At 43.8% G+C, this 13031-nt stretch overlaps 1 protein-coding gene across 5 annotated transcripts in view; it reads left to right on the top strand.

Annotated features, from left to right (window-relative positions):
- Positions 1-322: 322 nt before the first annotated feature.
- Positions 323-13031, top strand: part of LOC106595987 (V-type proton ATPase subunit H) — a 65697-nt gene continuing 52988 nt past the window's right edge. Inside the window, exons 1-3 of one of the 5 annotated variants that reach the window (XM_045714361.1) lie at positions 323-779; positions 1639-1789; positions 11576-11675. In XM_045714361.1, coding sequence (XP_045570317.1) covers positions 1686-1789; positions 11576-11675 — 204 coding nt within the window. In that variant the 5' untranslated portion in view covers positions 323-779; positions 1639-1685. The other 4 variants (XM_045714358.1, XM_045714359.1, XM_045714362.1 and 1 more) reach the window with 4 other exon arrangements.

Genomic DNA, 13031 nt, shown 5'->3' with positions numbered 1-13031 from the left:
TTGTGGGGCGTTAGGAAGACGTGGCTTCATGGTTCCCACCATAATTACAACATGTCACATTTTCATCACTTTTATAAACACATGATATGGTCCTTTCCACAACTTGGACATCTCTGCTTCTCCCTTCTGCCAACACTTACTACATGACCAAAACCTTAACAATGATCCCACTGCATTGGTCTTGGGATAAATGACTCTGTAGTTAATATACCCTAACTGCACTAGAGTAGGGAGAGACTCCATATAAAATAAATAACTGACGGACTTCACTTTTCCACCATTCACCACACGATTCATCAACATGCTTCATCTCTTCAATATCAACCCCATTGAGGGGAGCTCTGTTCCGAAGAGACACACATGACACTTCAAACTTATCAAATCGGTTAAGATACAAGGCACGTTCCTTCTGATCCGCAGAGACAACAACAACAACAACAAGCCCGCATCTCGTGATCCTCACATCCTTCACTTTACCCAGCACTCTCTCTACCAGTTTGGATAACTCCTGGTTTCTTCCAGATTGGTACTCTGGTCCAGCTGTTCCTCATTTAGAAACAGTACTCCTATTAGATAGGAAGGGTCATTCTCATCACTGTAAACTACTTTGCTCCGTTTTCCATTCTTCCCGACTATATTCCAGTTCTCCTTGGTTCTGCGGCCATATTCAGGATCCACTTCTGCCATCTTTCTTCCGTCCGTCCAGCTTGCTACCATCAAACAGCCTCCACCCTACTCCTCTCATCACTCCCTTGGTCGGGGAACGGACATTTATTAAGGTACACTGGGATGTGACGAGGTGAAACGAGATTGAAGGGTTGAGGGTTTAGGGTCGAGGGTTTAGGGCCGAGGGTTTAGGGTTTATGGCTGAGGGTTTAGGGCCGAGGACAGCTGACTGGATGTTCAGGGCGCTGCTTCCTGCTGACAGCATCACATTGTAGTTGTTAGCGGAGAGATACCAATGGCCTTTTGATTTTAAACCACATAAATTCATGCTCTATTTGGCTTGTGTGTTTTAACGGTAGGAAAATTATATTGTAATGTTTCTATGAGATTACAGGTTCTGTATTGTGTGTTATATCGTTAGAATATCTTGGCGTTGATGCTAGCTATCGTTAGCTTGCACCACGGTATTGACATTAGCCAGTTAGCTAAATTAGCTGGCGAGACGACTCGAACGCATTCAGTAACAACACTCATTTCGGGATTTGTTGACAAGTGCTGTCGTTGTAACTAAATAATACACTTGTTCTGTCAATAACGTTACTGCACCAACATGACATTGCATTACATTGGCCAAGTTCGCTAGCTATGACCTGAGTTGGGCTAACTAGCTAGCTACTGGCTAATGCTGCGTTAGCTAAAGCAGCTGATCTGGTTACGGAGTTGGTAATGAATTCCTGGCATGCTCTAACAAACTGCTTTAACAAACTGCTTTATCAAACTGCTTTAACAAACTGCTCTCACCTGCAGAATTAGGATATTATGAAAAATGAATGATGCAAAATCTCGCTATGTTTGTATGTATATATGTGTGTCCCCCAATAACGTGTTGATTTGGTGTGTGTGTGTCCCAATAACGTGCTGATTTGAGACCTGGGTATTATTTATCAAACACACCTGTCTCCTTCCTTCCAGGTAGTTATTGATTCTTGTCCAGAGAGGTATCCTACAGGTGTATCAGGATGGATATCCGCGGGGCGGTGGATGCTGCAGTGCCCACCAACATCATCGCTGCCAAGGCAGCTGAGGTCAGAGCAAACAAGGTCAACTGGCAGTCTTACCTGCAGTAAGTACACCTTCATCCTACTCCTCTTCCTCCACCTCTCTTCATGGAGAGGACACTATGCCTGTTCGCCCTTTTAACGCTGCAATATGTAACGTTTTGGGTGACTTGACCAAATTCACATAGAAATGTTTGTTATCGATCTGTCATTCTTATTGAAAGGAAGTCTCTAAGAAGAAGTAGATCTGTTCTGTGAGCTATTTATATGCTTCCCGATATTAAGTTTAGTTTTTGCGTCTTCCGGTTTTGTACACCAGTTTCAAACACTTGAAAATACAATATTTTGGGTTATGGAAAATCTTTTTTTTTTAAATGGTACAATGATTCTCTTCTCTATAGTGCACCTTTAATTCCGGCATTTTCATGCTGGGCACTAGGCCTAGTACTAGTCTATAGGTTATTTTGGTATTTCTGGGCTGTGAGTCACAGTCTTGTGGATATGAGTTATTCATGGCTGCTCATTCATAGTATTACACTGATTCTTCTAATCTTGGTCTTTTAATAAGAAGTTGAATCAGCTTGTATAGTGCTGAGCTGGGACAAAAGCCAGTTCCCTCTGCTGTTGTAGTAGTTCCAGGGGTAATGCCAGTGTTGTCAGCTGCTTCTGTAATTAGGAACTACTGTAAGTGTTAAACAGATGTCAAAAGACAGACAGAGAAGTGAATCCCAGTGTCTTTATCTAAAGCAGAACTAGGCCCATAACACTGGGGTTCACTGCTCCATCTAAAGCAGAACTGGGCCCATAACACTGGGATTCACTGCTCCATCTAAAGCAGAACTGGGGTTCACTGCTCCATCTAAAGCAGAACTGGGCCCATAACCCTGGGATTCACTGCTCCATCTAAAGCAGAACTAGGCCCATAACCCTGGGGTTCACTGCTCCATCTAAAGCAGAACTGGGCCCATAAAACTGGGGTTCACTGCTCCATCTAAAGCAGAACTGGGCCCATAACACTGGGGTTCACTGCTCCATCTAAAGCAGAACTGGGCCCATAACCCTGGTGTTCACTGCTCCATCTAAAGCAGAACTGGGCCCATAACCCTGGGATTCACTGCTCCATCTAAAGCAGAACTGGGCCCATAACCCTGGGATTCACTGCTCCATCTAAAGCAGAACTGGGCCCATAACCCTGGGATTCTAGTCTAATTATGTGGACCCCAGGAAGAGTAGATGATGCTTTTGCAGTGGCTAATGGGATCCTAATAAATACCAAATTAGATTTTTCTTTGAATGTTCTCATTGTATGTCTAACATGTATTTTAATATTCATTAATCATAATGTGTGTATCTCGTCTCCAAAGGGGTCAAATTATTTCAGCAGAGGTCGAGGAAAAACTGAATATCTATTATCTATATAATATAGGTCATGTGATTAGGGTCAGGTGACTTCAGCAGTGGATTACAAGAACATTTGTAGTTCAATAATCATGCCGTGTTGCCTGTGTCTTAGGCGTCAATCATTTAGCCAGATATTATGAGGACTATAAATATGTGAAGGAGTAAACTGTGAGCGTTGTCTGCGTAATCAAATAACATACAGCTCAGAAACCTGTAGATCCTGCCACATGCGTCTCGTGTCTGAGCAGTAGAATTGCGACTCTACTTTGTCTCTATACTGACGCTTAGCTTGTATACAGGGGGTACCCATACGGAGTCAATGTGTAGGGTTTCAGGCTCGTCGAGGTAATATGTACATGTAGGTGTCTTCCCTGTGGCTCAGTTGGTAGAGCATGGTGTTTGCAACGCCAGCATGGTGTTTGCAACGCCAGCATGGTGTTTGCAATGCCAGGGTTGTGGGTTCGATTCCCACAGGGGGCCAGTACAAAAAAAAATAAAAAATGCTTGAACTGAAATGTATGCATTCACTACTGTAAGTCGCTCTGGATAAGAGCGTCTGCTAAATTACTAAAATGTAAATGTAGGTAGGGATCAAGTGACCATGCATTGATAATGAACAGCAAGTAGCAGCAGCGTAAAAAATAAATACATAATGCTAATAGTCAGAGTAGCCATTTGATTACCTGTTCAGGAGTCTTATGGCTTGGGGGTAGAAGCTGTTAAGAAGCCTCTTGGACCTAGATTTGGCACTGCTTGCCGTGGTGTTGCAGAGAGAACAGTCTTTGACTGGGGTGGCTGGAGTCTTTGGCAATTCGTAGGGTCTTCCTTTGACACCGCCTGGTATATAGGTCCTGGATGGCAGGAAGCTTGGCCCCGGTGATGTACTGGGCAGTTCGCGCTACCCTCTGTAGTGCCTTGTGGTCGGAGGCCGAACAGTTGCCATACCAGGCGATGATGCAACCAGTCAGGATGCTCTCGATGGTGCAGCTGTAGAACTTTGAGGACCCAAGCCAAATCTTTTCATAGGGGGAATAGGTTTTGTCATTCCCTCTTCACGACTGTCTTGGTGTGTTTGGACCATGACAGTTTATGGACGATGTGGACACCAAGGAACTTGAAGCTCTCAACCTGCTCCACTACAGCCCTGTCGATGAGAATGTGGGCGTGCTCGGTCCTCCTTTTTCCTGTAGTCCACGATCATCTCCTTTGTCTTTATCACGTTGAGGGAGAGGTTGTTGTCCTGGCACAACACTGCCAGGTCTCTGACCTGCACCCTATAGGCTGTCTTGTCGGTGATCAGACCTAATAACACCGTTGTGTCGTCAGCTAACTTAATGATGGTGTTGGAGTCGTGCTTGGGTTTCTGAACTGTATGTTATTTGATTACGCAGACAACGCTCACAGCCTTCCATCCCGCTGGCTTTCATCCCGCTGGCTTTTATCCCGCTGGCTTTTATCCCGCTGGCTTTCATCCCGCTGCCTTTTATCCCGCTGCCTTTTATCCCGCTGCCTTCCATCCCGCTGCCTTTCATCCCGCTGCCTTTTATCCCGCTGCCTTTCACCTTTCATCCCTCTCCTGCTGCTTTGCATCCCGCTCCCTTTCACCTTTCATCCCTCTCCTGCTGCCTTTTATCCCGCTGCCTTTCACCTTTCATCCCTCTCCGCTGCCTTTCATCCCGCTGCCTTTCATCCCGCTGCCTTTCATCCCGCTGCCTTTCATCCCGCTGCCTTGCATCCCGCTGCCTTTCACCTACCATCCCGCTGCTTTGCATCCCGCTCCCTTTCACCTTTCATCCCGCTCCCGCAAGAACTGGTCCCAAACCCGACTGCAGCCCTGCAGTGTTATTTTAGGCTTATGTGACGCAGCTCACTTTGCAGCCCCAACCCCAGCTATTTTGGCCAGCCTAGTCAAGAACTAAATGCACAAAAATATCCTAAGAAATAGTTTAAAATAAGAGATTCTCACCTGGCCCATTTATATTAGGCTTAATTCAATTGATTGGACATGATTTGGAAAGGCACACACCTATCTACAGTATATAAGGTCCCACAGTTGACAGCGCATGTCAGAGCAAAAACCAAACCATGAGGTTGAAGGAATTGATCGTAGAGCTCTGAGACAGGATTGTGTCGAGGTACAGATCTGGAGCTTCCATCCAAATGGAAGAAGTTTGGAACCACCAAGACTCTTCCTAGAACTGACCACCCGGCCAAACTGAGCTCCAGAGTTCCTCAGTGGAGAAGGGCCTTGGTCAGGAAGGAGACCATGAACCCGATGGTCGGCCTTCCGAGTGGCGCAGCGGTCTAAGGGACTGCATCACAGTACTTGAGGCGTCACAACAGACACGGGTTCAATCCCGGGCTGTCACAACCGGCTGTGACCGGGAGTCCCATAGGGCGGTACCCAATTGGCCCAGCATCCATTGGGGAGTTGCAGCGATGAGACAAGATCATAATTGGATCGTAATTTGATATCATGAAAAAGGGATATATATATATATATATATATATATACACACACACGTGTCACACAGGTGCTGTGAAATATATTTTTTTGCACGGTCAGCCATAGTAGTACATCGACCCTGGAGCAATTAGGGTTAAGTGCTTTGCTCAAGGTCACATCGACAGATTTTTCACCTTGTCGGCTCATATAACCTGGTCTACAGGCTATTTAATGGGCCTGCTTCTCCACCCATATAACCTGGTCTACAGGCTATTTAATGGGCCTGCTTCTCCACCCATATAACCTGGTCTACAGGCTATTTAATGGGCCTGCTTCTCCACCCATATAACCTGGTCTACAGGCTATTTAATGGGCCTGCTTCTCCACCCATATAACCTGGTCTACAGGCTATTTAATGGGCCTGCTTCTCCACCCATATAACCTGGTCTACAGGCTATTTAATGGGCCTGCTTCTCCACCCATATAACCTGGTCTACAGGCTATTTAATGGGCCTGCTTCTCCACCCATATAACCTGGTCTACAGGCTATTTAATGGGCCTGCTTCTCCACCCATATAACCTGGTCTACAGGCTATTTAATGGGCCTGCTTCTCCACCCATATAACCTGGTCTACAGGCTATTTAATGGGCCTGCTTCTCCACCCATATAACCTGGTCTACAGGCTATTTAATGGGCCTGCTTCTCCACCCATATAACCTGGTCTACAGGCTATTTAATGGGCCTGCTTCTCCACCCATATAACCTGGTCTACAGGCTATTTAATGGGCCTGCTTCTCCACCCATATAACCTGGTCTACAGGCTATTTAATGGGCCTGCTTCTCCACCCATATAACCTGGTCTACAGGCTATTTAATGGGCCTGCTTCTCCACCCATATAACCTGGTCTACAGGCTATTTAATGGGCCTGCTTCTCCACCCATATAACCTGGTCTACAGGCTATTTAATGGGCCTGCTTCTCCACCCATATAACCTGGTCTACAGGCTATTTAATGGGCCTGCTTCTCCACCCATATAACCTGGTCTACAGGCTATTTAATGGGCCTGCTTCTCCACCCATATAACCTGGTCTACAGGCTATTTAATGGGCCTGCTTCTCCACCCATATAACCTGGTCTACAGGCTATTTAATGGGCCTGCTTCTCCACCCATATAACCTGGTCTACAGGCTATTTAATGGGCCTGCTTCTCCACCCATATAACCTGGTCTACAGGCTATTTAATGGGCCTGCTTCTCCACCCATATAACCTGGTCTACAGGCTATTTAATGGGCCTGCTTCTCCACCCATATAACCTGGTCTACAGGCTATTTAATGGGCCTGCTTCTCCACCCATATAACCTGGTCTACAGGCTATTTAATGGGCCTGCTTCTCCACCCATATAACCTGGTCTACAGGCTATTTAATGGGCCTGCTTCTCCACCCATATAACCTGGTCTACAGGCTATTTAATGGGCCTGCTTCTCCACCCATATAACCTGGTCTACAGGCTATTTAATGGGCCTGCTTCTCCACCCATATAACCTGGTCTACAGGCTATTTAATGGGCCTGCTTCTCCACCCATATAACCTGGTCTACAGGCTATTTAATGGGCCTGCTTCTCCACCCATATAACCTGGTCTACAGGCTATTTAATGGGCCTGCTTCTCCACCCATATAACCTGGTCTACAGGCTATTTAATGGGCCTGCTTCTCCACCCATATAACCTGGTCTACAGGCTATTTAATGGGCCTGCTTCTCCACCCATATAACCTGGTCTACAGGCTATTTAATGGGCCTGCTTCTCCACCCATATAACCTGGTCTACAGGCTATTTAATGGGCCTGCTTCTCCACCCATATAACCTGGTCTACAGGCTATTTAATGGGCCTGCTTCTCCACCCATATAACCTGGTCTACAGGCTATTTAATGGGCCTGCTTCTCCACCCATATAACCTGGTCTACAGGCTATTTAATGGGCCTGCTTCTCCACCCATATAACCTGGTCTACAGGCTATTTAATGGGCCTGCTTCTCCACCCATATAACCTGGTCTACAGGCTATTTAATGGGCCTGCTTCTCCACCCATATAACCTGGTCTACAGGCTATTTAATGGGCCTGCTTCTCCACCCATATAACCTGGTCTACAGGCTATTTAATGGGCCTGCTTCTCCACCCATATAACCTGGTCTACAGGCTATTTAATGGGCCTGCTTCTCCACCCATATAACCTGGTCTACAGGCTATTTAATGGGCCTGCTTCTCCACCCATATAACCTGGTCTACAGGCTATTTAATGGGCCTGCTTCTCCACCCATATAACCTGGTCTACAGGCTATTTAATGGGCCTGCTTCTCCACCCATATAACCTGGTCTACAGGCTATTTAATGGGCCTGCTTCTCCACCCATATAACCTGGTCTACAGGCTATTTAATGGGCCTGCTTCTCCACCCATATAACCTGGTCTACAGGCTATTTAATGGGCCTGCTTCTCCACCCATATAACCTGGTCTACAGGCTATTTAATGGGCCTGCTTCTCCACCCATATAACCTGGTCTACAGGCTATTTAATGGGCCTGCTTCTCCACCCATATAACCTGGTCTACAGGCTATTTAATGGGCCTGCTTCTCCACCCATATAACCTGGTCTACAGGCTATTTAATGGGCCTGCTTCTCCACCCATATAACCTGGTCTACAGGCTATTTAATTGCGACCACACATAGGCGCACTTCATCTGGCATGTCCAACAAAAGAGATGGAAGGTAGCCTACTCAATGTAAATCAGCAAGAGTAAGGCTATTAATTTGTGAATATTACAACGGAGGTGCTTTTGATACAGTAGATAAGGAATAAGCTACAAAACGGGACTGTTTGGAAAACCCAACTTTGATCGGAGCGGGACGATTTGCAGACGGACACAAAAAAAAAATGTTTTATCAATATTTCCAGTCAATGTCAGAGACTGAATTAGCCAATAATATTTAGGAAGTACATTTCCATGGAAAGACAACTGCTTCTCTACCCTGCAGGCTACTCGTTGTGGCACGCCCAACACGAGAGGAGCACTTCCCTATTAGAGTTTGTGAATAGTGTGACAAGTGCTTTTAATACAGTAGATAAAGCATACAAAACAGAAAGAAAACCGTTTTAATTGGCTAAGTTACTCATTCGGTTTTAACAAAGTGTTCCTGCAATTTGTAGTCTGACTTTTTGAATATGATAATTTATCAACAAGTAGTTTGAATGTAGTGAACTTCTTTTTCAAAGTAACTTTAGTTCAATAACATTAAATTTTTTTGCCTTGGTGTAGCTTAACTTCTTCCAGTGATTTGGTAGGGTTTAAACCCTATTTTCAGAGTAGCTTCCCCAAGACTGCTGTATAATAATCATGCTGTGTGGTCTCATAGACTGCTGTATAATAATCATGCTGTGTTTCATAGACTGCTGTATAATAATCATGCTGTGTGGTCTCAGACTGCTGTATAATAATCATGCTGTGTGTCTCATAGACTGCTCTATAATAATCATGCTGTGTGGTCTCATAGACTGCTGTATAATAATCATGCTGTGTTTCATAGACTGCTGTATAATAATCATGCTGTGTGGTCTCAGACCGCTGTATAATAATCATGCTGTGTGTCTCAGACTGCTGTATAATAATCATGCTGTGTGTCTGACTGCTGTATAATAATCATGCTGTGTGTCTCATAGACTGCTGTATAATAATCATGCTGTGTGTCTCAGACTGCTGTATAATAATCATGCTGTGTGGTCTAGACTGCTGTATAATAATCATGCTGTGTGTCTCAGACTGCTGTATAATAATCATGCTGTGTGTCTCATAGACTGCTGTATAATAATCATGCTGTGTGTCTCATAGACTGCTGTATAATAATCATGCTGTGTGTCTCAGACTGCTGTATAATAATCATGCTGTGTGGTCTCAGACTGCTGTATAATAATCATGCTGTGTGTCTGACTGCTGTATAATAATCATGCTGTGTGTCTGACTGCTGTATAATAATCATGCTGTGTGTCTGACTGCTGTATAATAATCATGCTGTGTGTGTCTCAGACTGCTCTATAATAATCATGCTGTGTGTCTCATAGACTGCTGTATAATAATCATGCTGTGTGTCTCAGACTGCTGTATAATAATCATGCTGTGTGTCTCATAGACTGCTGTATAATAATCATGCTGTGTGTCTCAGACTGCTGTATAATAATCATGCTGTGTGGTCTCATAGACTGCTGTATAATAATCATGCTGTGTGTCTGACTGCTGTATAATAATCATGCTGTGTGGTCTCATAGACTGCTGTATAATAATCATGCTGTGTGTCTCAGACTGCTGTATAATAATCATGCTGTGTGTCTGACTGCGGTATAATAATCATGCTGTGTGTCTCATAGACTGCTGTATAATAATCATGCTGTGTGTCTCATAGACTGCTGTATAATAATCATGCTGTGTGTCTCAGACTGCTGTATAATAATCATGCTGTGTGGTCTCATAGACTGCTGTATAATAATCATGCTGTGTGTCTCAGACTGCTGTATAATAATCATGCTGTGTGTCTCAGACTGCTGTATAATAATCATGCTGTGTGGTCTCAGACTGCTGTATAATAATCATGCTGTGTGTGTCTGACTGCTGTATAATAATCATGCTGTGTGTGTCTGACTGCTGTATAATAATCATGCTGTGTGTGTCTGACTGCTGTATAATAATCATGCTGTGTGTGTCTGACTGCTGTATAATAATCATGCTGTGTGTCTGACTGCTGTATAATAATCATGCTGTGTGTCTCAGACTGCTGTATAATAATCATGCTGTGTGGTCTCAGACTGCTGTATAATAATCATGCTGTGTGGTCTCATAGACTGCTGTATAATAATCATGCTGTGTGTGTCTGACTGCTGTATAATAATCATGCTGTGTCTGACTGCTGTATAATAATCATGCTGTGTCTCAGACTGCTGTATAATAATCATGCTGTGTGTCTCAGACTGCTGTATAATAATCATGCTGTGTGGTCTCAGACTGCTCTATAATAATCATGCTGTGTGGTCTCATAGACTGCTGTATAATAATCATGCTGTGTGTGTCTGACTGCTGTATAATAATCATGCTGTGTCTGACTGCTGTATAATAATCATGCTGTGTGTCAGACTGCTGTATAATAATCATGCTGTGTGTCTCATAGACTGCTGTATAATAATCATGCTGTGTGTCTGACTGTTGTATAATAATCATGCTGTGTGTGTCTGACTGCTGTATAATAATCATGCTGTGTGTCTCATAGACTGCTGTATAATAATCATGCTGTGTGTCTCAGACTGCTGTATAATAATCATGCTGTGTGTCTCATAGACTGCTGTATAATAATCATGCTGTGTGTCTCAGACTGCTGTATAATAATCATGCTGTGTGTCTCAGACTGCTGTATAATAATCATGCTGTGTGTGTCTGACTGCTGTATAATAATCATGCTGTGTGTCTCTGACTGCTGTATAATAATCATGCTGTGTTTCATAGACTGCTGTATAATAATCATGCTGTGTCTGACTGCTGTATAATAATCATGCTGTGTCTGACTGCTGTATAATAATCATGCTGTGTGTGTCTGACTGCTGTATAATAATCATGCTGTGTCTCAGACTGCTCTATAATAATCATGCTGTGTTTCATAGACTGCTGTATAATAATCATGCTGTGTGTGTCTGACTGCTGTATAATAATCATGCTGTGTTTCATAGACTGCTGTATAATAATCATGCTGTGTGTCTCAGACTGCTCTATAATAATCATGCTGTGTTTCATAGACTGTTGTATAATAATCATGCTGTGTGTCTGACTGCTGTATAATAATCATGCTGTGTGTCTCATAGACTGCTGTATAATAATCATGCTGTGTGTCTCAGACTGCTGTATAATAATCATGCTGTGTGTCTCATATACTGCTGTATAATAATCATGCTGTGTGTTTCATAGGGGCCAGATGATCTCTGCCGAGGACTGTGAGTTCATTAAGAAGTTTGAAGTGGCTCATTCTGAGGAGAAGCAGACCATCCTCACCAATGAAGGACATCAGGTACAACACACGCACACGCACACGCACACACGCACAGATTCTCCATGACTAGGGTTGGGCATTATGTAGATCTTCATACAGTCATACCTTTTATCGTCAAGTTATGGTTGGTTGTGAATGATGTTTGCTGCGACAAACAGTACCTATCCTGTAACAGGTAATGGAGAATCACATCTGTAGCTACATTTTACTGCTATATGCATATCCTCCAAGATGGGTTTTCACATTAGCTGGTCTTCATTTAATGCATGACGATTTCACAAGGATTCCTTGTGTGCTGTCTTCATGTGAACTGATTATCCTACCGATCCTTGACTTCGGCGATGTCAATACTCTACTCAGCAGTCTATCACAGTGCCATCCATTTTGTCACCAAAGCCCCATATACCACCCACCACTGCGACCTGTATGCTCTAGTCGTCTGGCCCTTGCTACATATTCCTTGCCAGACCCACTGGCTCCAGGTCATCAATAAGTCTTTGCTAGGTAAAGCTCCGCCTTATCTCAGCTCACTGGTCACCATAACAACACCCACCCGTAGCACGCGCTCCAGCAGGTATATCTCTCTGGTCATCCCCAAAGCCAACACCTCCTTTGGCCGCCTTTCCTTCCAGTTCTCTGCTGCCAATGACTGGAACGAACTGCAAAAATGGCTGAAGTTGGAAACTTATATTTCCCTCACCAACTTTAAACATCAGCTATCTGAGCAGCTAACCAATCGCTGCAGCTGTACATAGCCCATCTGTAAATAGCCCACCCAATCTACCTACCTCATCCCCATATTGTTTTTATTTACTTTTTCTGCACTTTTGCACCCCAGTATTTCTACTTGCACATCACCATCTGCTCATCTATCACTCCAGTGTTAATTTGCTAAATTGTAATTACTTCGCTACTATGGCCTATTTATTGCCTTACCCCCTCACGCCATTTGCACACACTGTATATTGACTTATCTTTTGTGTTATTGACTGTACGTTTGTTTATGTGTAACTCTGTTGTTTTTGTCGCACTTCTTTGCTTTATCTTGGCCAGTGTGTGTGTGTGTGTGTGTGTGTGTGTATGTATATGTATAAAATTAGTGTGTCTTGTTTCAGTGTGTACATGCAGTGAATTCGGAAAGTATTCAGACCCATCGACCTTTCCCACGTTTTGTTATGTTATATCCTTATTCTAAAATTGATTAAATTAATGTTTTTCCTCAATCTACACACAATACCCCATAATGACCAAGCAGAAACAGGTTTTTAGACATTTTTGCAAATGTATTATAATCAAAAAACAGATATCAGAAGTATCAGACCCTTTGTTATGAGACTCAATATTGAGCTCAGGTGCATCCTGTTTCCATTGATC

Source organism: Salmo salar, chromosome ssa03, assembly GCF_905237065.1.
Source record: "Salmo salar chromosome ssa03, Ssal_v3.1, whole genome shotgun sequence".
In the NCBI taxonomy this organism is placed as follows: Eukaryota; Metazoa; Chordata; class Actinopteri; order Salmoniformes; family Salmonidae; genus Salmo; species Salmo salar.
Note: the sequence above shows the minus strand (reverse complement) of the source record. Positions and strands in the feature narration are given on the sequence as shown.